The following is a 23109-nucleotide window of genomic DNA, read 5'->3' as shown; positions in this document are numbered from 1 at the left end:
TCCTTAGCTTGTGTGTAAGTGTTCTAAGCTTCAAAGTGCCATTTCAAGGTGGTGAAAGAGAAGAAGAGGCCATTGTAGAAGCTAGAAGTTGGTGGACAAGAGTAGATCTGAGGACTACAAAGGTTGGAGCTTCTTCCTGAGGTATAAAGTTCAGATCTTGCCTTGTTTGTGTTGTGTGCTTCTTGGACCAAATTCTAGGGTTTTTGGTCCCAAGATGGAGACTTTATGAGCAAATAGTCTCCATTGGCCTAGATCTATCATATTTCAGGACTTTATGAGCAAATAGACTTTTGGAGGAGAAAGGAAAGGTGTTAGAAGGTGTGGGAACCTTTATAGCCATGAAAAGGCTTAAAGGTTTCAACTTTATGGATTAAGAGGTATTAGAATGGTCAGATCTGGAATGTGAGATTATGTCTTAACTGTTTAAGACACTAAAATGAGGAAAGTAAGAAATTGGGATTTACGCTGGGCGTAATCCTAGTACGCCCCGCGTAGGGGGTCGCGTTCCTTGATTCTAGAGTGCAAGGGTACGCCCCGCATACAGGAGTTGGTACGCCCCACGTACTGCTTGCTGTTGACTTTTGTTGACTTTTAGGGTTTTGGTCAACTTGTGGACTTTTGAGTCATGGAGGGGTAAAATGGTCTTTTACCCTTCTGTAGGATTGTAGAAAGGCGTGTAGTAGAGCCTTGAGAGCCGTTAATTATTTGGAATGATTATTTGTTGTGATTAGGCGAGGCTAGGTCGTTGTTCGAGATTCAGAGATATCGAGCACGTGAGATACTAGACATCATACGAGGTGAGTCTTTTCACTATACTGTACCTGGAAGGGTACCTATGTGTGACCGGAAAGTCTGGTATGCTATAAGATATATGCATTGTATGCTATGAGTTGCCTATTTCGTATGCATTATGTATGTGATATGTATGCTATGCTTGATATGGGCCGGAAGGCATTATGATATGGGCCGGAAGGCATTATGATGTGGACCAGAACGTCGGGGAGTTATGGACCGGAAGGTCGACACGGGTAGGACCGAAAGGTTTACCGGGTTGGGACGGAAGTCCCCTGAGACACATGGACTGGAAGGTCGTGTGGAGTATGGCCTAGAAAGGCGTATGTGTGTAAGTGGTATATTAGGGAACTCACTAAGCTTCTTGCTTACAGTGTTTATGTGTAATGTGTTTCAGGTACTAGTGAGGACCGTGGGAAGACGCGGGCATGAATCGTACACACACACAGGCGGATTTGGATATGTTTGATCTTGGGATTGATATGTTTTGTATTATGATCATGTTACATTGGATACTATGGTTTGTCTTGAACGAAATTATGTTTTAAAGAAATGAAAAATTGTTTTGTAAATTTACGTTGTTACAAGTTGGTATCAGAGCCTTGGTTTGAGGGATTCGGATGCACCTTTAGGCGTAACTGAACTCAAACTGAGGATTTGAGAAAATTTTCAAACGATAAAAAAAACTAATTTTTCTAAAAAGCAAGAGATTTTGAGACAACCAGAGCGGAGCAGTGTGTACGGTCAGCCAGCGCCCGAACGGTGAACCCCCAAAATGCCCTTACGTTATGTGTTATGAGATATGATATGTTATATTATGCATGCTAGAGCTGGCTAGGTATTCATATTAGGACTAAAGTGCCTGATTTTGTGATGCCTTAGCCTAGGAAGGATTGTGCTGCTATGTGATGCTTGAGAGCGAGTAGGTAGCAGTGAGGGGCTGATAAGAGGTCTACCGAAGGGTAGCCTATGCCAGTGAGATATAGAGTACTTGTGATCTGGGATCCTAGGAGGAGGACTTAGGGTGAATACTGATGCGGTGTAGGCGGTAGTATAAGGGCCCGTACTACCGAAGACACCGGAGCAGTGCGCACTCTAAGTAAGAATCCTTTGGGTACTAAGGAACAAGTAGGGTCGAGCTATCGAGTGCGAGCATGCTCGAATGAGTATTTGATATTATTATGTTATATTTCAGAGACATCATGGTTGGGACACGCCACTAACTTGAGGCGAGCGGTGTGAGTGACGAGGAGCTTCGTCAGATGATCCACGATGTGGTGGCTGCAGCGATCAGGGCCGATATTCCGGAGATGTTTGGATCTATCAAGACCACGCTGATTGAGACTTTCGATAAGCGATATGCCACAGTGTCTGAGGTTGTAGCCGCTGCAGCTACAACAGTTGTGGCTGCTGCCAGGCCTCGGGGAGGTGACTCGTTGTTGTTCCGGGAGTTCAGCAACACGAAGCCACCTGAGTTTGATGGGACGCGGGATCCGATCGCTGCGATGAGATGGATTGCTAATATTGAGGGATGCTTCTATACGTGTTCATGTCCGGAGCATATGAGGGTACGGTTCGCTTTGAACCAGCTTCGCTTAGGAGCGAAGGATTGGTGGAAGTTCGTGACAGCGAGCTTCACTCTTGCAGAGATTTCAGCGGTGACCTGGGAGAGGTTCACCACCATGTTCAGAGACAAGTATGTTCCCCCGGTGGAGAGGGAACGGTTGGTTTAGGAGTTCTTGACCCTCAAGCAGGGTAATGATTCAGTTATTGTGGTCACCCGAAAGTTTCATGAGAGGGCGATGTTCTGCCCTGAGCAGGTATCTACTGAGCAGGCACGGATGAGCCGGTATTTGGGCATTTTGAGGAGGGACATTCGGGAGTTCATGTTGAACTCGACGTACCGGACATTTGCTGAGCTCCAGGAAAATGCCCGGAAGTGGGAGATTGAGTTGGAGACTCAGGCCAGGAAGGAGGCCGAGTCTTAGAGGATGGGTCGGCGGCCGGCTCAGTCTCAGCCGGCAGCCAAGCGGACCAAGTCCGCTGATTCGAGGACTGGAGGCTAGAAGGGCCGCACTTGTGGGAAGTGCGGCAAGGGTCATGAGGGGGCCTGTCGATTGGGTGCTTGCTACAAATGTGGCAAGGAGGGGCATATTGCCAAGGATTGCCCCAAGGGATTTATGGTTTGCTTTCATTGCAACCAGACTGGCCATCGGAAGGCCGAGTGTCCACAGTTGCATCAGGGGTCAGCACAGGGATATGCACCTGCTACTAGGGTTACCAAGGTTCGATCAGTGAAGGCCGAGGCTTTGAAGGCTCGTGGGAGAGCTTTCCAGTTGACTGCGGAGGAGGTCCGTGCAGCGCCCGATGTTGTGGCTGGTATGTATTATGTATTTATCTTTTTTTGTTGAGATGTTGTGCTTATATGATGATATGCGCAGTTACTTTTCTTGTGATTTCTGTACCTGCTTTGGTGTTATTTGACTCGGGTGCGAGTCGGTCATTTGTTTCCTTGGCATTTAGTCAGCACATTAATATCCGTCGAGAGGCGTTGAGTCGACCTCTGCGAGTTTCCATAGCTGACGAGCGAGCAGTGTATGCTACGGATGTGATTCAAGGATGTATCCTTGAGATCTTCGGTGTGGAGTTCCCGATAGATCTGGTCCTGATTGTGATGGGGGACGTATGTGTTATAGTGAGCATTGATTGGTTGAGCCGATTTGGAGTTGTTATAGACTGCGAGCGTCAGTTGGTGACGATACAAGACCCCAGTGGGGGAGTACTTATGGTGTATGGAGAGGGAACCCGATGTGGGTCAGCGTTTTGCTCGGTTTCCAAGGCGAGACAGAGTTTGTAGTAGGGCTACAGTGGATTCGTAGCCTATGTGATGGAAATGCAAATGGTCGCTGGGAGGCCAGGTTCGATTGATGAGTTTCCGATAGTGTGCGAGTTCCCGAATTTTTTTCCCGAGGAATTGTCGGGTGTGCCTCCCGAGAGGCAAGTGGAGTTCCGTATCGATTTGGTTCCGGGAGCAGCACCTATCGCCAAGGTGCCTTATCGCCTCGTGCCGCCAGAGATGCAGGAGTTATCCTCGCAGCTGCGCCTTGGGGAGCACCGATCCTTTTTGTCAAGAAAAATGATGGTTCACACCGGATGTGCATTGATTACCGGGAGTTGAACAAGTTGACGGTCAAGAACCGTTATCCGTTGTCGAGGATCGATGATCTGTTCGATCAGTTGTAGGGGGCATCTTGGTTCTCCAAGATAGACTTGAGGTCGGGTTATCATCAGATGAAAGTTCGGGATGAAGATATCCAGAAAACAACGTTCAGAACTCGTTATGGGCATTACGAGTTCGTGGTGATGCCTTTTAGGCTCACCAATGCACTAGCTGCGTTCATGGATCTCATGAACAGGGTGTGCAGACCGATGCTGGATCGATCGATGATCATATGCATTGATGATATATTGGTGTATTCGAGGTCTAGAGAACAACATGAGGAGCGTTTGAGGGAGATCCTTGGAGTTCTGAGATCGGAGAGGCTTTATGCCAAATTCTCCAAATGTGAATTCTGGTTACGAGAGTTCCAATTCTTGGGACATCTCGTCAACCAAAATGGGATATTGGTCGATCTGGCCAAGATTGAGGCGGTCATGAGTTGGGAGGTGCCGAGATCGCCCACCGAGATCAGGAGCTTTCTAGGATTGGCCGGCTATTATCATAGATTTATTAGGTATTTCTCCAAGATCGCCGTGCCACTCAGCAAGTTGACGCGGAAAGGTGTTGCTTTTTCCTGGGGTCCAGAGTAGCATACCTCATTTGAGACACTTCGCCAGAAGTTGTGCGAAGCCTCGGTGCTCGCACTCCCGGAAGGGATGGAGGATTTTGTGGTGTACTGTGATGCATCGATACCTGGGTTGGGAGCAGTGCTTATGCAGAGGGGGCATGTGATAACATATGCATCGAGGCAGCTGAAGCCTCATGAGTCGAGGTATCCCACCCACGACCTGGAGCTGGGGGCTATGGTGTTCGCCCTCAAGATCTGGCGTCACTATCTGTATGGGGTTCGGTGTACCATATACACGGACCACAAGAGTTTGAAGTTCTTGATGGATCAGCCCAACCTGAATATGCACCAGAGGAGATGGTTGGATGTGGTAAAGGATTATGATTGTGAGATCCTGTACCACCCGGGCTAGGCTAATGTTGTAACCGATGCCTTGAGCCGTAGGGCGGAGAGCACCCCGATACGAGACGTTTGTATGAGGTTGACAGTGATGACTCCGGTGTTGGACACCATTCGAGGGGCCCAGGCGGAGGCCGTGAGACCAGAGAACCGCAAAAGGGAGCGAGTGATCAGGCAGGTATCAGAGTTCGTTACCGATAGTCGAGGACTCATGACTTTTTAGGGTCGGATTTGGGTACCGTTTGTAGGTGGAACGCGTACCATCTTGATGGAGGAGGCCCATAGATCGAGGTTCTCGATCCATCCCGGGGCCACTAAGATGTTTTTGGACATGAAAAGGGAATAGTGGCGGCCCTGTATGAAGAGAGATGTCGCATGGTTCGTGGAGAGGTGCTTGACCTGTCGCAAGGTTAAGGCCGACCACCAACATCCACATGGTAAGTTGCAGCCATTGGAGATTCCTGAGTGGAAGTAGGAACAGGTTACCATGGATTTTATCACCAAATTGCCAAGGATTGCAAGAGGTGTTGATGCGATTTGGGTGATTGTGGACAGGTTGACGAAGAGCGCTCACTTTCTTGCTATCAGTGAGAGCTCTTCTGCTGAGAGGCTGACAGAGTTGTATGTGAGGGAGGTGGTATCGCGGCATGGAGTTCCGATCTCGATTGTTTCAGACCGAGATGTGCATTTTACTTCCAGATTTTGGAAGAAGTTTCACGAGGAGTTGGGTACGAGGCTGCATTTCAGTACTGCTTACCACCCACAGACTGACGGACAGAGTGAGAGGACGATTCATACGCTCGTGGACATGCTTCGGGCATGTGTATTGGATTTCGGAGGGAGTTGGGACACATATTTGCCCTTGGCTGAGTTTTCCTATAACAACAGCCATCACTCGAGCATTGGTATGCCACCCTTTGAGTTGTTGTATGGGAGGAGGTGTCGGACCCCCATTTGCTGGGGTGAAGTAGGGCAACGTGTGATGGGTAGTACGGAGATAGTGCTTCAGACGACAGACCAGATACAACAGGTCAAACAGAGGTTGTTGACCACTCAGAGTCACCAGAAAAGTTATGCAGATAGGCAACGATCCGAGCTCGAGTTTTAGATTGGGGATTTTGTACTCCTGAAGGTGTCTCCTTGGAAAGGAGTGATTCGATTCAGGAGGAGGGGCAAGCTGGGGCCCCAGTATATTGGGTTGTTTAGAGTGATTGCGAGGGTAGGCAGAGTAGCATATCGATTGGAGCTACCTGCGGAGTTGAGCCAGATTCATGATACCTTCCACATGTCTCAGTTGAGGAAGTGTATAGCCGACGAGTCGGCGGTAATGCCATTGGAGGATATTCAGGTGGATGCGGGCCTAAATTATGCCGAGAGACCAATTGTGATTCGGGATCGGAAGATCAGGGTTATGAGAAACAAGGAGGGACCGCTGGTGCAAGTTCGGTGGCAGCATCGGAAGGGGTCCGAGCTGACGTGGGAGTCAGATTCAGAGATGCGGGAGCAGCATCTGGAGTTGTTTTCGGTATAAGACTTCGAGGGCGAAGTCTGGTTCTAGTGGGGGAGAATTGTAACATCCCGAAATTCAGGTTCAACCATTTAACCCTTCTTCTTTTCTAAGTTGTCATGTTAGGTCCCTTTATGTAAATGCTAAGCTTGTGAGTACGTTGCGCGTACTCGCGTGCTTATTTTGTACGCGGATTCATCCGGGTATGCTGGGCGTACCTAAGGATTACACCGGGCGTAACCGGCCCATATGCAAAACCCTAATATGACTTGAGGGCTATAAAAGGAATGAGATGGTCTTGTCTCTCAGCCACCATCTTACAGAAAGAAACCCTAAGAGTGTATTCCCTTCATCCTTAGCTTGTGTGTAAGTGTTCTAAGCTTCAAAGTGCCATTTCAAGGTGGTGAAAGAGAAGAAGAGGCCATTGTAGAAGCTAGAAGTTGGTGGACAAGAGTAGATCTGAGGACTACAAAGGTTGGAGCTTCTTCCTGAGGTATAAAGTTCAGATCTTGCCTTATTGTTTTTGTTGTGTGCTTCTTGGACCAAATTCTAGGGTTTTTGGTCCCAAGATGGAGATTTTATGAGCAAATAGTCTCCATTGGCCTAGATCTATCATATTTCAGGACTATATGAGTTGTATGTTCATAAAAATGCAATCTTGGACGTGAATGTTGAGCCATGCATGAGATCTAGACTTTTAGAGGAGAAAGGAAAGGTGTTAGAAGGTGTGGGAACCTTTATAGCCATGAAAAGGCTTAAAGGTTTCGACTTTATGGATTAAGAGGTATTAGAATGGTCAGATCTGGAATGTGAGATTATGTCTTAACTGTTTAAGACACTAAAATGAGGAAAGTAAGAAACTGGGATTTACGCTGGGTGTAATCCTAGTACGCGCCGCGTAGGGGGTCGCATTCCTCGATTCTGGAGTGCAAGGGCACGCCCCACGTACAGGAGTTGGTACGCCCCGCGTACTGCTTGCTGTTGACTTTTGTTGACTTTTAGGGTTTTGGTCAACATGTGGACTTTTGAGTCATGGAGGGGTAAAATGGTCTTTTACCCTTCTGTAGGATTGTAGAAAGGCGTGTAGTATAGCCTTGAGAGTCGTTAATGATTTGGAATGATTATTTGTTGTGATTAGGCGAGGGTAGGTCGTTGTTCGAGATTCAGAGATATCGGGCACGTGAGATACTAGACATCATACGAGGTGAGTCTTTTCACTATACTGTACCTAAAAGGGTACCTATGTGTGACCGGAAGGTCTGGTATGCTATGAGATATATGCATTGTATGCTATGAGTTGCTTGTTTCGTATGCGTTATGTATGTGATATGTATGCTATGCTTGATATGGGCCGGAAGGCATTATGATATGGGCCGGAAGGCATTATGATGTGGACCAGAACGTCGGGGAGTTATGGACCGGAAGGTCGACACGGGTAGGACCGGAAGGTTTACCGGGTTGGGACGGAAGTCCCCTGAGACACATGGACTGGAAGGTCGTGTGGAGTATGGCCTAGAAAGGCGCATGTGTGTAAGTGGTATATTAGGGAACTCACTAAGCTTCTTGCTTATAGTGTTTATGTGTAATGTGTTTCAGGTACTAGTGAGGACCGTGGGAAGACGCAGGCATGACTCGTACACACACACAGGCGGATTTGGATATGTTTGAACTTGGGATTGATATGTTTTGTATTATGATGATGTTACATTGGATACTATGGTTTGTCTTGAGCAAAATTATGTTTTAAAGAAATGAAAAATTGTTTTGAAAATTTACGTTGTTACAGATGGTTTCTGACGAGATTTGTTGATGTCGGTTGTTTCCGATGAGAATGGAGGCTGTTGCAAACGAAATATGGTAAATGTGGTGAGGCTGAATTGGATGAGAGATAGAAGAGGGTAAAATATTAGATAGAAATGTTGGTGGTGGTTTCCGGTGAGATATGTGGTTATAGGCGATTGTTCCGGATAGTGGGTTACGTCGGAGGGTGGAGTTGATGGGAAGGACTTCCTTGTTCCTGAACCTGATAGAGAAGGAAGAAGGAGGGGTTGATTATTTGTTTATTTGTATATTTCTTTCAAGTTAAAAAACTAAAAAGTTAACTGTAAGGGCATAATTGTCTTTTTAAGTATAAAGGGACCAAAATCAATAAAAATATCATTGCAATTTTTTCAATCGAAAATGAAGAGGGATTAAAGAGTAGGACAAATGCTGATAGTGGTCGGAGGGTAGCAACAGAGGGCGGCTATGGTATGCATCGGTGACGGTGCTTCGACGAGGCGGTGACTGACAGTGGTGGTGTTCCAACAGGAAAGAGGAGATAAAAGATGGAGTTGGTATATTTGTAAAAGAGAGGGTTGGTATGGTAGGTTATTAGTTTTTTTTTCATGTTTTAATTAAATATTTAAGTAAATAAGAAAAATGGAAAAGAAAAACAGGAGGAAAAAATATTATTTTCAAATGCATTCAAATTTTCAAGGAACCAAAATTTCATCATATTTAAATTTTGGATCTGCGGTGCATGGTGAACAATAAATTGGCCTCAAACTGCACTTTTTCAAAAACCACAGGGACCAAATTTGAAATTTCTTTGAAGTGTTTGAGTTGCGTTTATTAGTCCGTGACGAACGTTATAACTGGTCTGTCTTTCCATAGAAATGACGAACCTGTTATTTTAAACACAACAGCAAAAAGATCGAGCAGAAATAAATAAAATATCCATTAAACAAACCTCTATACTCTATCCTTCCATTTTCATCGTCTTCCAAACCCTCACTTTGCGCACGGAAAATGGCGTCGGCGAGTGCTTTCACAGCTCAGATTTCGAACTTCAATGGAGGAGCGTCATCTGATAGAAAAACGTTCATTACTTTGTCATCCTCTTCATCATCCTATTCCCGTAAGCTCTTTTTTCACGGTCATATTAAACCCCCTTCCGATGGGTTATCACGGATACTTTGCTAGCCTGTAATTGATTTGTTCTTACAATTCCATGAAACTTAAAGCTTTTGCTCCACCAGTCATTGCAATTTCTTCGCTGATTTTCGATTTGTAGAGTCCTGATTTGAAATTGGAATTGTCAAACCTACGGTTTCCTCAATCTAATTACTGTATTTTTATTTAGTTTTACACCGTTTTTTCTTCAATTCTTAGTGCTTCTCTCTGTTATAGTTACCGATTTTGAGCTAAATTTAGTAAATTCATATGACACAAATTAGCTCTTACATCTTAACACAAAAAAAGTTTGTCAATTTCTACACTTTCCATCGTGAATCCTTGTAATTTTACCAACGGAGTCATAATCAAACGCATTGCAGTTGCCATTCATACAATGAATAACAATTCTAACAAAAGACTCGCCTGTTTTCCCTTCCAATTTACACGAGTATCTATTTGTTTCCCTGTTTCCCTTCTTCTCTTGAATAACTTGTTTCTTCTTGCTACATTCACAGAAAAACTAAGCTTAAAACCAAATTCAGTTGGTATGAGGACCCTATCTCACTCTCATCATCAAAAGCTTGTTGATAATCCCCGATCTCTTCGTGTATTTGCCCTATTTGGAGGAAAGAAAGATGGTGACAAGGATGATGGAAAGGTGAAATATTGTCATTTTTCTCCAAAACTATAACATCTTTGTTTGATAGTTGTTGATCGAAGGGTCAAATTGGTAAACTTTGATTAAAACTAATAAATTTGATTTGATTTTAGGCAGGTGTGTTTGGAAACATGCAAAATCTATACGAGACTGTAAAGAAGGCACAAATGGTTGTCCAGGTTGAAGCAGTGAAAGTGCAAAAAGAACTTGCAGTGTAAAATTATATTTATATTTCATTTATTTATTACATAATTTTAAACTTTATTGTTTCTTTCTTTATTACAAAAGCTCATAAATGAAGATTCTACTTCTTTTATATTTTGTAGAGCTGAGTTTGATGGTTATTGTGAAGGTGAACTAGTAAAGGTATGTAGCTCTATAGATATTAGATTAAATTACATAAATGGTCCCTCGACTATTACTTAACTACCACTATTTGTCTCTTGTCGATTTGTTTTGCATCCGTGGTCCACAAAGAGAAAATTAATAACATTTTAGTCCCTCAAAACCATTATGATCCCCATGTGTAAGCACTTTATAAAGGGCATTTTAGGTATTTCAACTCCAATTTCATCAAGTTTGAAATTGATTAGGTCACTCTCTCTGGGAATCAGCAACCTGTACGCACAGAAATTACAGAGGCTGCAATGGAATTGGGATCAGAAGTGAGTAATATTATAATATTTATTTAATTTTATGTTTTTGTATAAAATGTTAAAACATGGTTTGCATAAATCAGATAAATTAGTCAAATAATGATATATTGTATCATTAATTTTTTTTTTTGCAGAAATTGTCACTTTTGATTACAGAAGCATATAGAGATGCTCATCAAAAAAGTGTCCAGGTTTGTATGATAATATAAAAGTACATTTTTATTTTTACCCTTGGAGTAATATATTTTGAATTTGACCATTTTGCCCCTGTTTAGGCCATGAAAGCACGAATGGGCGATCTTGCACAGAGCTTAGGAATGCCCCAAGGTTTGGGTGATCAGTTCAAGCAATAATTCAATCCCCGTTTTGCCCTCATCCTTCTGAAAGCTGCAGTTTTGTAGACTAACTGTGCCAAAAGGTCAATATTGTTATTACCCCTCAACTTTTAATAATAATTGTAGCAGTTCTTGTTCAGTTTATTGATTTTTTTTTAGGTTTGTTATCGGGTATTCAGATAAAAAAAGCAGTTTGTTGAATGAAGAAAAGAAAATGACATGGACAATCAAGAAAGTTTAAATATGAAAGAGATGTAAAGGAACGAAAATTGCATCTCTTTCTGTGTTTTTTTTTGAGGTGTTGTTTGTTAAGTTATGATTCTATACGTTTGGTGTTGAAATTATTTGAGCACTTATACTGTGAGAAAAAACTAGAATTGCATATTAATCTTATCCAAGGCATATTACTATACTAATCCTTTTTGACATATTCTAATCGGAATAATGGGCTCAACCAATTTGCATCAAACCTTGTTTTGGTGGGAAAGAAGGATCATCATCACGCATTTGTATGATTTTACTATTATACAAAGACCATTTTTGTAATTTTACATTCTCAACTCTCAAGTATTACACATGGACCATTTATGTAATTCTACCAATTTAATTCATTTTGCAAACAAAGAAAAAAGTTTTATATAGACGAAACAGGTAAACGAGACAAAAACTATGTCACAACCCACTTTTTGGATGACGAAACTAATTCTTTTAAAAATATTTATAGATTTTGGAGTCATAACATTACTATGCATGACATGTTGGATTCTATTGAGTAGCTCCATAGCTTTTGGCGCAAGGAAACCGAAAGTACCAAATGCAAAAGGTATCAACGTGTGTTGATTTTCCATGCCCGTTTTCTCATGTTTTGTCAGTTTGTATGAAATAACTTTTAAAACAGTTTGTCTCATAGTGAAAACCCCACTCACTCCCCAAGCCCACAAGAGGGAAACCTTTGTTAGATCCACACATGCATGCTTCCTTCCAGCCTATCCAAATACTAAAACATAAGTTGGTCTAAATGTTGATCTTCCTTCCAATGGGTCAATCAGAAAGTTCATAGGTGTTTTTCTTGGTAGAAACCTCAGCACGCCTAAATATGTCCAAAATAACATCCCTAACCAGATCGTGACGATACTTGAAACCCATGAGCTCTTTACAATGAATTGAATGCTCCATAAATGAGTCCAAGCATGCCTTGCGGCAAACATGACAAGTCTCATCAGCCGGAAATTGAGGGATCATAAGGTGATACTTGAGGATGACGCGATACTTCACTGGCGATATTTGCTGATAAAGGCCATCAATAGAAATAATCAGAAGAAAATCCTAAACATGTGGGGTCCTTAGACACTCAAAAATTACTTTCTACCTATTTGTCATGTCGAAATAAACTTCCATGTGTTGGACAATTTTATTAAAAATGACACTTGCCAGTATTAATGTATATAAAAACATTATTACTTGAAAGACAACATCATAAATATTACTGTATACGATGCCACATTTTGTACTCACTTCTACAAGAGTCCACTTTAACTATTTTTTATAGTTTCTCTAATCATATGATATTAAGTCTAAACCATACTATTCGGACGTGTGCATGAGCATGCGCGTTGTGTAAATGTATTATTATTATTATTATTATTATTATTATTATTATTATTATTTTGCATTTTTTAGTGTAGCCCTTTTATTGATTAGCCCTTTATCTTAAAAGACCTTTTGCATTGTATTTTTGTGAACTTCAATTTGGACGTATCCTAGCCATACATTTTGGAGATAAAAAAAATATATTTTTAAAATGCAAAACAAATGAAAATTTTCTATGTTTTTTTAAATATTATTTTCGTCATTTATTTTATCAAAAAAAATTACCGTTTTTTTTTCAAAATGTACACGAAATATTCTAATAGGATATTATAATGTAAATATTTAAATCGAATTTTTAGAGTGTTAGAATTTTCTAATAGAATATTAAAATATAAATATTCAAAATTTTTTAATAGAATATTAGAATATTCGAACAAATCTAACAATTCACATAGAATATCAGAATATTTTATTATATCTATCAATTCTAGTAGAATATTAGAATATTATAACATTCTAAAAATTTGATTTGATTATTACAGTGTAATATTATATTAAAATATTTTACTCATATTTCGAAAAAAATAGTGGTTTTTTATTATTTTGTAAATTATATATATATATATATATATATATATATATATATATATATATATATATATATATATATATATATATATATACACACACACACACACACACACACACGAATGGTCCCTGTGGTTTGGTGTAATTTGTGTGTTTGGTGCTTAACTTTTTTTACTCTGAAGGTCCTTATTGTTCGTTTTTCTTGTGCGTTTGGTCGATGTCTGACCTAAAAAGACTATTATGCCCTTGCAACTTTCTTTTTAGTTTTTGTTATTTATTATCATTTTTAAATAAAAGAAAAATAGTAGAAAAGAAAAAGAAAAAGGAAATAAATAGAGCTTCCCATCCCCAACAATGTAAACCATATACCCTCTTTCTCTCTGTTTAACGTAGCAAACCCTACACCAGCTCTTATGTCATTATGTGTCTCCACAATTCGCCACTTACCAATCTTCGAACGCCTCTCCTACTTTTGGGGTTTTAAGTTTCCTAGATAACTGGTTTCATGAAACATAGATAACTAGCTCCGTATCAAAATTTGCTTTTGTTTTTGTTAGGGAAATCTATAGAAAATTCTCAAACTATTGGAAAAGTTTTAATAAAGTCTTAAATGTTTTTTTGAACAAAAAAATCCCGATTGTATAACATTTTGCCCAAATTAACGAAAATGTCATTTTTCATATTTGACTAGCAAATGACAGATTATATGATTTTTTTCTCAAAATAATGAGACTTTTCGGTTCATTTTTTTAAAGGATTTTATTGAAAAATTTCCCAAAAGTTTGAGACTTTTCTGTAGATTTCCCTATTTAGTCTGACCTAAAAAGACTATTATGTCCTTGCTACTTTCTTTTTAGTTTTTTATTATTTATTATCGTTTTTAAATAAAAGAAAAAGAAAAAGGAAATAAATAAAGCTTCCCACCCCCAACAATGTAAACCATATAGCCTCTTTCTCTCTGTTTAATGTAGCAAAACCTACATCAGCTCTTATGTCGTTATGTGTCTCCACCATTCGCCACTTGCCAATCGTCGAACGACTCTCCTACTTTTGGGTTTTTTTAAGTTTCCTGGATAACTGCATTCATGAAACACAGATAACCAGCTCCATATCAAAATTCGGTTTTGTTTTTGTTTCAAGATGTGATTAATGCAGAAAAGTCCCATTATTTTGAGAAAATTTTTAATAAAGTCCTAAAAGTTTTTTTTGAACAGAAAAATCCCGATTATTTAACATTTTGCCCAAACTAACAAAAAAAATCATTTTTTTTTATATTTGAACAACAAATAACAAATTATGTGATTTTCTCAAAATAATGAGACTTTTCTGTTCAAAAAAAAGTTTAGGACTTTTTTGAAACTTTTTCCTAAAGTTTGTGATTTTCTGTAGATTTCCCTTGTGTGTGTGTGTGTGTATATATATATATATATATATATATATATATATATATATATATATTTGTTTGTTTTTTTCTTATTTAGACTTTTGAAAATACTTATGTTTAGTAGTGTTTTTACAAAGACAAAACTACACGAATGGTCTTTGTGGTTAGCTAAAAATTATCACTTGGTTTAAAAAAATTTCGGCGAACACCAGAGGTCCAAAAGTTTCATTTTGTTGTGATTTTGGTCTAATTTGGTTTGAATGTTTATATAAAGATGATTTTACCCCTTATCATTTAACTTTTTATTTTTCTTTTATTACCAACAAATAAAAAACAATTAAAAATATAACAAAATAAAATACATCTCTCTCTCTCTCTCTCTCTCCCCTTTCTCTCTCTTTGTGTGTGTTTATCTTTGATAAACATCCAAGAACATCTTCATAAACTCAAGAACATCTTCATGAACTCAAGAACATCTTCCGCCACCACCGTCGTTCTACCACCATTTGCCACCACCATAGTGATGATGTATTTAACATAAAATTTCTTTTGATTTGGAAAAAGAACAAGATGATCAGATATGTAGGAACAACAAGATAAACGAATACAAAAAAAAACTTTAAATCAAGAAATATACATCAAGCCACAGGCTGAAATCCCTTTCATATCTCCGCCACGGGAATCGCCGAAGCTTGGATATGAAGTTGTTGATGTGCTGTCGGCGGTGGTCGTCGATTCTCATGAGGTTGGAAATCCATAGAGTATGTTCACTAGTAAGAACAACATGTCCAGGTTCAATTCCAATCCTCCTACGTCACCCCTATAACCTACATCGACCATCTATCTTCCCTCTTTGTTACCGCCGCCATCGCTGTGTTTTCGTCTGTAAAGACAAAGCTCTGGTTTGCAGCGACTCAACCATCGTCTTCATCGAGTTGCAGATCGGAGCGGCGGCTGTTTCCAGTTGCTAGGGTTTGCAGCGGAGGATCGAAGTCGATCTGCAGATGAGAGGAAAGGGGGTGGATTCGTCCTTCTTGTTTGATCTTGCATACGACGGCAGATCAGAAACCCTAAAAGGTGAAGGATGATTTGGTGTTAACAATGGTTTTGATTTTTGAGGGTGTGCATGAGAGAGAGAGAGGGTGGGTATTTTTGCTTTTCTTTTTTTATTGTTGTAATAAAAAAAATGGAAAATAAAATAATAAAGGGCAAATTCGTCATTATAAAAATGTTTAAAAGACTTTGTACCAAAGTCACAATAAAATAAGACTTTTGGACCTCTTGTAATTGTCTAAACTTTTTTTAGACGAAAGACAATTTTCAGCTAACCATATGGATCATTCGTACAATTTTGTCTTTTACAAAGTTGTGAAACATATACTTTTAGAAGTTATATAACTATACAATAAAATTAATTCAAAATGTATACACTCAAACTTACAAACTACTAAGTATATATTTTATGAACTCAAACTTGAAAATAGAAAAATGAGAAATTTTAACATAAAGTTTGTTATTAAAAAAATAATATATCAATTAAAGTGTTGTTTGTTTTTTTAGAACCAAAATGTTTGTAGTTTGTGGGCCACATTTGCAAATCTCTATCTGCAAGAAGAAAATTGTTTGTTTTTTAATATTTGTAGGCTGCTGAAATAAATTGAAATTTAAATAAACTGATTTTATAAACATAAAGTAAATTTTCAACACTGAAATTTACATAATGATAGTTTAACAACATTGAAATAAAATAACCAAGGTTGTCAAGATCGAGATCCTACCTAGGATCGATTTTGGATTTGCAAGATCGGGATCGAGATCCTAAGATCCCACAAAATAGAATATAATTTTAATTTATAATATTTAATCATGAAAACTATTTCAAACATTTAGTTTTTCATTCAAAAGTTATAAAAACTTCAAACTAATAGTCATAAGTCACAATAAAAAATGATAAATGGTAGATTGGTAAAGGATAAAAGGCATAAAGTGGTAAAAAAAATTCATTTGCAAAAAAAAAAAAAATCAAAGGAAGGTAGGATCGGATCAGATCTCGATCCTACGATCCTACCTACGATCTTACGATCTTTACCTGCGATCCTACCCCAAATACGATCCTTTTACGATCCGGATCGTTTTTCATACCTAGGATCGTTGGCTCTACGATCCTACGATCAGGATCGCGATTTTGACAACTATAAAAATAACAATTGTAATTTAAGACTCCATTTAGTAAACATATTTTACTAATATTATACTTTTTTACAAACTTTTTTTAAAAACCTTTTTAATAACTATTTGAAACTAATTTACAAGCTTTATTAAAAAATACAACCTAATGAAGCTGAAAAAGAAATTATAAGTAAAAAAGTTCAAAAAATTTGAACCTTATAAAAATTATAAGTAAAAATGTCTTAAAATGAAAAACATAAGTTGTAAAAAAACATTTTGAAACTTTTCTTAAAATCTCTAAAAAGAAATTATCTTTTTTAACTTTAAGTAACATTTTAAACTTTTTAAAACATTTTTATTTTGTTTTTTTCAACCTTTTTATGTTATAGAAAAAGTTTAGAAAGGATCTAAAATTTTTAAAAAGACTTGTGAAAAAATTTAAATATGTTATAAATAAAGATTGTAAAAAAGTTAAAAAGAGTAAGTAAAAGATATTTTAAATGTTATTAAAAAAATTTAAAATGCTATAAAAAATACAACTGATGTTATAAAAAAGTTGTAAAACGGTAGTAAAAAATTGTTAAAAAGTATAAAAATCTATAAAAAGTTTGTGCAAAAATTCTTTAAAAAGTTTTAACAAGTGTAAAAAAAATGAAAAAGAAATTAATTTTGGGAAACCTTTCTATAAAAAAAAATTCAAAACAAATTTTTAGGTTTTTATATTTTCTTTTTTTTAGTAGAGATCTACGAGAAAGGTTTTCTTGTCCGAAGACATTGGTTCATGTCTTTTGTAACGTTTTCAAGTTTGCAGTCTTCTAGTAAACAAACACTTGAAGACTTCGTAAACGTATATGTCTTCCTGTCTGTACACATAAGTTTTTTAAAAAGATATTTTTTTTTTTGAAAAAACAAACGGCACTTAATATGTTGTATTATTATTAAACTAAATTTGATATAGAAAATAATATTAGATGCAATAGATTTATATAATATTTTACAACAAAAATAATGTTAACACCAAATAAGATGTTTTTTAGAAGATCAGGAAGTATCCCTATCATATATACACAATTATTATCATCAACAAAATCAATTTAAAGATAAGAGTATTTAACAACAATTTAGTTATTAAATGAAATTAATCCCACTAACAAAGAATAATAATATATAATAAATGGTTTAAATTTTGCTTCAAAGTTCAATCCTTTGGGTCAATTTGGTAACATGCTGGTTGACGTGCCGCACAAGCAACCACCTGCGCCCATTGCTTCAATCTTCTTTTCACCATTTCCGGATTCTCTCCTGAAATTAATTATTTCAGGATAATAAATACATAAATCTATTAAATAATAATATAAATCAAAAGATTTACCTGAGTTGAATAGGGTGGTGGTGGAGGCGTTATGAGGGCTACAAGGTTGTGGCGGCGAGTCACCGTGATTAGAGGTGGTGGCTGATGAATTTGAGCTTGACGTCGGTGGTATTGAGGTGGCGTAATAGAGGTCAAGAGCCGGGAACGTCTTTGATAGTTTAGTTGGTTCCGATGCGAAGTTGAAACCCAGATCGACGCACCCTTTGAGCTCGTTAATGTCTTCGGTGGTTATCATTATCAAGCTCTTGCTCCGCCTATGGAGGTGGTGGCGCTGCTGGTGGTGATGCTGGTGATTGTCCTTCAGCTTCAGCCACGCCTCTTCACGATTATAGTCCGTAGACAATGATTTATGTTTGTGAAGCAACGGCGGCTTTGACAACCGCGATGGCGGAGAAGTTGTATTCCCGTCTGACATGAGTGGTGGCAGCGGTGGCGGTGGCGGTTCTGATACCGGCCGCCACGGGTCCGGAGACCAGTATGGGTTAGGTTGTTTGGAAGGTGGGTTATCGTTCAATAATGGAGGCTGAGTTTTTGGTTGAGAAAATGGGTTTGTGGTTATTTATATAATTGTTGGTGGCGGAAGTGGCGGCGTGTGGTGGTGATGGGTGGCGGGACCCGTACGCCAAAGACTGGTTGGTTTTTGTGAAAATGATCTGTTTGTCAAATTAATTAAATTAGTGGGGTTATTTTATAATAAATAAAAATTGGGGGTATTAATATTTTAGAACAACGTAATGGAAAAGGTTGCTTTAGGTTGGCCAATTGGAGAAAGCATAAAGCTAAAACAGGTCAAGATTGCAAAGCATAAAAACTTTTGAGCAAAACAATAGATTAAATGTACGTTAACATTCGGTTTCTTTTTATTTGAATTGCTTAATAGTCTATGGATTGATTTACATAAGAAGCACTTGTAAATTGGAATACATGAGATTATTATTAAGATTTACTACTATAGTTAAAATAGTAGCGGATCGAGAATGAAATCTAACTAAGATTCATTATTCATAAAAAGTATACTAATAGAGTAATAGTAAACAATTCTGAAAATTTAAAATATTTTTGGATATTTTTAGTAAAAAAAATCTCTCTTTAATTGATGCCAAAGAGAGAGTTTTTAGTAAATATGAAAATATTTGAATGATTTTTAGTAATATATATGATGAGACCGACTTCCAAGTAGGGTCCATGCATCCCATTCTAAAGGCTTCTTCTTTAACTTATTAAAACTTGTAATATGGAATGGTTAAATGATGAAATGGGTTAAGTAAAGATTAAAACATATAACATTGATTTGTTAGATTATGAGAGTTTAGATCTATTCAAAAATCGCGGGGTGACCGGTGAAATCACATTGAGATTTACGATCAAAAGGGTTTTACGCAGCACAAATAGTGAAATCATGTCGAGATTTACGGTCGAAAGGGGTTTTTGAGTCGCGACTGGTGATATTGTGGCACGATTTTATCTTTTGTTTCACTGTTGATCATTCACATTGTTCGTGGTTTGGACACTATTCATCAATTGGTATTGTTCATCGTTCGTCCGTTTTGGTTATTGTTTGAAGTCTTGTTTGTTTGGTTGTTGCCAATATTTGTTCGTATTTGTTGTTGGTATTAGTTTGCTTTGATTATAGTTATTATGGATCTCAAGGATAGACTAGCCCGCACAATTGATTTTAATGAATGTGCTTACTATAGACAAAAAGAACCATCAGAAGTCTTAGTGCCCATTGTTACCCAACAAGGGAAAGCAACAACATAGCAAACCTACAGTAGAAATGAATGTTCATGCCACCTCCACGCCACCTTTTGCCTTGGATTCTCAAGCTTTTGAAGAGTTCAAACAATTTCTTGCTTACAACATAACAGAGGATGTGTACGATTACACCTTTGCCTTCCCGCGATCATCAGAAGTACCTGAAACAACAACTAAAAACCGTAAGTCAAAGCTTAGAGAGTTTCCCCCAAAGTACCGGTACACAAACCTATAACATATACAACAACATGTCGAGTCCAATCAACCTTTGTGTTGGAATACCCCAGGCCCAGTCAACCTGTGGGTCCAGTCATCCTCGGGATGGAATACCCGATGCTGGAATGCCAATATACAATGGGGCCACTCAGTCATCGAACTGGAATACCCTAAGACCCTCAGTATGAGTCTGGCATGCCAACTGACCCTCAACTCGTATCTGGAATGCCCCTAAGCCCTCAATATGAGTCCGGCATGCTGACCGACCCTCAGCTCATATCTGGAATGCTCCCGGGTTTGTTGGCTACAACAAAAAACAGTACAACATCAACCCAACACAATATTAGGGATGAGCATGAGACAGAACCGGTACTGACCCATACCGTTCCTGATTTCCCGAATACCGAATTTAATCGAAAGTTAATCCCGAATACCGAACTGAATTAACATCACCGGTACCGGTATCGGGAATGGTATCGGTACTCAGTACTAGTACCGATACCGGTGGTACCGATTCCCGAATTTCATGTATTTGCAGTACCAAGTATCGTCCCATATTTTTAAATTTGGTACGTTTCGGTACCGGTTCCGGTACGGTACCGGTACGGGATCGGGATTTGGGACAAATTGTTCATCCCTGCACAATATGTCGACATATAACTGATTACAAATATATTCAACAGACAGATAATCATGCAGACAGAAATCACAGGTAGTCTAATAGATCTACCAGTCTACGCATATCAACAACTAATAATAATCATGCAGATCTAACTTATACTCAACATATCAATATATAGTAGGATATCAATCCAATGGGCCGACCTTGGTGCCTTAGACCCGTAAGTACAGTGAGGAAAACTCGCCTCATAGTTTGAACAATAGCTGATGAGGTCTTGACTACAAATCTCAGCTCTAACCATCACTTATCGAACCATATGACCAATCCTTAATCACAATCCAAAATACCCAAATACCTTTAAGTTAAACTTGGTCAAAGTCAAAGTCAAACTGGTCAAAATCCATAAGTCAACTGAGTCAACCCAGCCGAGTAAACCCAGCTGAGTCGACTCATCCGAGTCGACACAGAACGCGTACGTAGGGTGTACTCCAAAGGTACGCTGGGCGTACTTAAATCTTGACCGCAGTCGGGTGAGTTGACCATGTACGCACTGTGTACTCAGGTTACATAGGGCATACGCCCAGACTCCCATACTCCATTAAGAGCTTAATGCATTAAGCTCTTACAACCCATTTTCAGATCCAAAGCTAAATCAACCTCACAATTCATAAAGTTTTCAACTTTATGACCTTGCATGTCCATTAAGTGCTTAAATCAAAATCTTAGTACATTAAGACCTTCTAAATAGTGCATGAAGCATACGCCCAGACTCCCATACTCCATTGGATACTATTTTTAATATTTTAAAACAAACAAAGTAATAATCAATTATCTTTATTTATAATGACAATTATTTAACTTAAAAAATTAAACCGATTTTAGAAAATTATATCAACCACTTCACTACTTTGAACAATCGAAATGTAGTACACATTTTAATTTTAAATTCATATTAATAAATAATATGTTATCATTATTTCTATCGAATTGTGGTTTTTTAATCACATGGATCTCGGGTCATAGGGTTTCAACAAGAGAAATTCTATCAATAATTAAGAAAATAATCAATGAACATTATATAAAAACTACAGTAAATAGAGGAAATATTTATTTTATATATTTATAGCATACTAGATAAGAATAAGACGTTTTAGAATACACATTTTAGAAAGTTGGGTTATTTAATTGTTTTCACAACACAAAAATAGAATCATTAAAATTTAGTGAAAAATTCCATATTTTTGGTTTCCAAAAACCACAAATTCGGGCAAGTTGTCTTTGAACATCTCCTAAATTCAATGATAGTCATTTACGTGTCAACCACCCAAAAACAACTTATTTCCATATATTTCTCTACCCCTCACATTTTCCCGTTTTTTCTATCTTTTTCATCCTTGGGTTAGACTTCATAACCACCAACATAAAGTTTCAAAAGTTTCACACGATTACACATCAAATTTAACAAACAAAAGAGGGGAAAACACAAAAGGTAAACATGGTAAGATTTGGAAATGTGATGAAGGCAATGCCTCAAATCGATAAACAACAACCACGGGCTAGCGAGGCCATGGCAACGGGTCAAGTTCTACACCAAACTTCAAAAGGGGCACCAAAGTCGCCGATTAGGATGATGTTGGGTGGATTTGTTGTTATTGGCGCTCTTGCTTACTTTACACTGTATTCTCATAAGAAACCTGAGGCCACGGCTTTGGACGTGGCCAAAGTTGCTACGGGCACTGCAAACTCGGGAAACACTCGTCCCCAAAAGTGAGTAGTGCAAGGCCATACTTTGAGTTATGGACCAAGAATTGTGGGAGCAATTGTAATTTGGTACTTGTTTGGTTGTAATTTGATTCTTGTTGTAGCCCTTTCAAATATACCGAATGAAATAAGTTTTTAACATGACAAAATAAAGCTCTTAAATACCATATATAGTTCTACTATTGTTCTCTTGTGTGTGTACGTATTTTTAGTGGTGATGGTTTTTCTTTTAAATCAACATTGTTGTATTAAAAAACAGCAACAATAAAACTAAAACAAATACTAATGATATAAAACAGCAACACTAAAACTAAAACAAATACTAATGATATGGGACAAATGCCTCTAACATTCCCATGTCAGGTTCGTGTAAATTAAAGTCTTTTTTCTGCCTATCATTCATTGCCGGAGAAGTTTGTACAAGTAAGAAACAAAACTCTCATATTTTCTTGATTGCCTTGATAAATATTTGGGGCATTTGGTTTTGGATTTAAGGTTACCCTTTACTTCTTTTTTCCATTTTATTTTTTATATTTTTTCCTAAGGAGAGATTGTTATGAAATAGTATAATTTTTTTTTC

The 23109-nt window shown here is 38.1% G+C and overlaps 2 protein-coding genes across 4 annotated transcripts; one reads left to right on the top strand and one right to left on the bottom strand.

Annotated features, from left to right (window-relative positions):
- Window positions 1-9220: 9220 nt before the first annotated feature.
- Window positions 9221-11484, top strand: LOC111881645 (nucleoid-associated protein At4g30620, chloroplastic). 3 transcript variants are annotated; one of them, XR_008224962.1, is made up of 8 exons: window positions 9221-9385; window positions 9939-10081; window positions 10195-10295; window positions 10408-10447; window positions 10675-10746; window positions 10872-10928; window positions 11013-11155; window positions 11252-11484. XR_008224962.1 is itself a non-coding variant. In XM_023878046.3 (7 exons), the coding sequence occupies exons 1-7, from the start codon at window positions 9277-9279 to the stop codon at window positions 11088-11090; spliced, it is 600 nt and encodes a 199-aa protein (XP_023733814.1). In that variant the 5' UTR covers window positions 9221-9276; the 3' UTR covers window positions 11091-11160. The 3 variants fall into 3 exon arrangements, 1 of the variants encoding a protein (XP_023733814.1); XR_008224961.1 differs by having other exon boundaries at window positions 11232-11484; XM_023878046.3 differs by lacking the exon at window positions 11252-11484 and having other exon boundaries at window positions 11013-11160.
- Window positions 11485-17867: 6383 nt separating this feature from the next.
- LOC111881686 (uncharacterized) lies at window positions 17868-18781 on the bottom strand. The gene is made up of 2 exons (XM_023878077.3): window positions 18176-18781; window positions 17868-18105 (listed from the first exon to the last, which is right to left on the bottom strand). The coding sequence occupies exons 1-2, from the start codon at window positions 18588-18590 to the stop codon at window positions 18002-18004; spliced, it is 519 nt and encodes a 172-aa protein (XP_023733845.2). The 5' UTR covers window positions 18591-18781; the 3' UTR covers window positions 17868-18001.
- Window positions 18782-23109: the final 4328 nt, after the last annotated feature.

Source organism: Lactuca sativa, chromosome 7 (genome assembly GCF_002870075.4).
Source record: "Lactuca sativa cultivar Salinas chromosome 7, Lsat_Salinas_v11, whole genome shotgun sequence".
In the NCBI taxonomy this organism is placed as follows: Eukaryota; Viridiplantae; Streptophyta; class Magnoliopsida; order Asterales; family Asteraceae; genus Lactuca; species Lactuca sativa.
The sequence above is the reverse complement of the archived record's forward strand: the minus strand, read 5'-3'. Positions and strand labels throughout refer to the sequence as shown.

Coding starts and splice junctions, on each gene's coding strand:
- LOC111881645 (XM_023878046.3), top strand. CDS start 9,277: ATGGCGTCGGCGAGTGCTTTCACAGCTCAGATTTCGAACTTCAATGGA. Junction 10,082..10,194: donor GTGACAAGGATGATGGAAAG/GTGAAATATTGT, acceptor ATTTGATTTTAG/GCAGGTGTGTTTGGAAACAT. Junction 10,448..10,674: donor GTGAAGGTGAACTAGTAAAG/GTATGTAGCTCT, acceptor GAAATTGATTAG/GTCACTCTCTCTGGGAATCA.
- LOC111881686 (XM_023878077.3), bottom strand. CDS start 18,590: ATGTCAGACGGGAATACAACTTCTCCGCCATCGCGGTTGTCAAAGCCG. Junction 18,106..18,175: donor CACCACCCTATTCAACTCAG/GTAAATCTTTTG, acceptor AATTAATTTCAG/GAGAGAATCCGGAAATGGTG.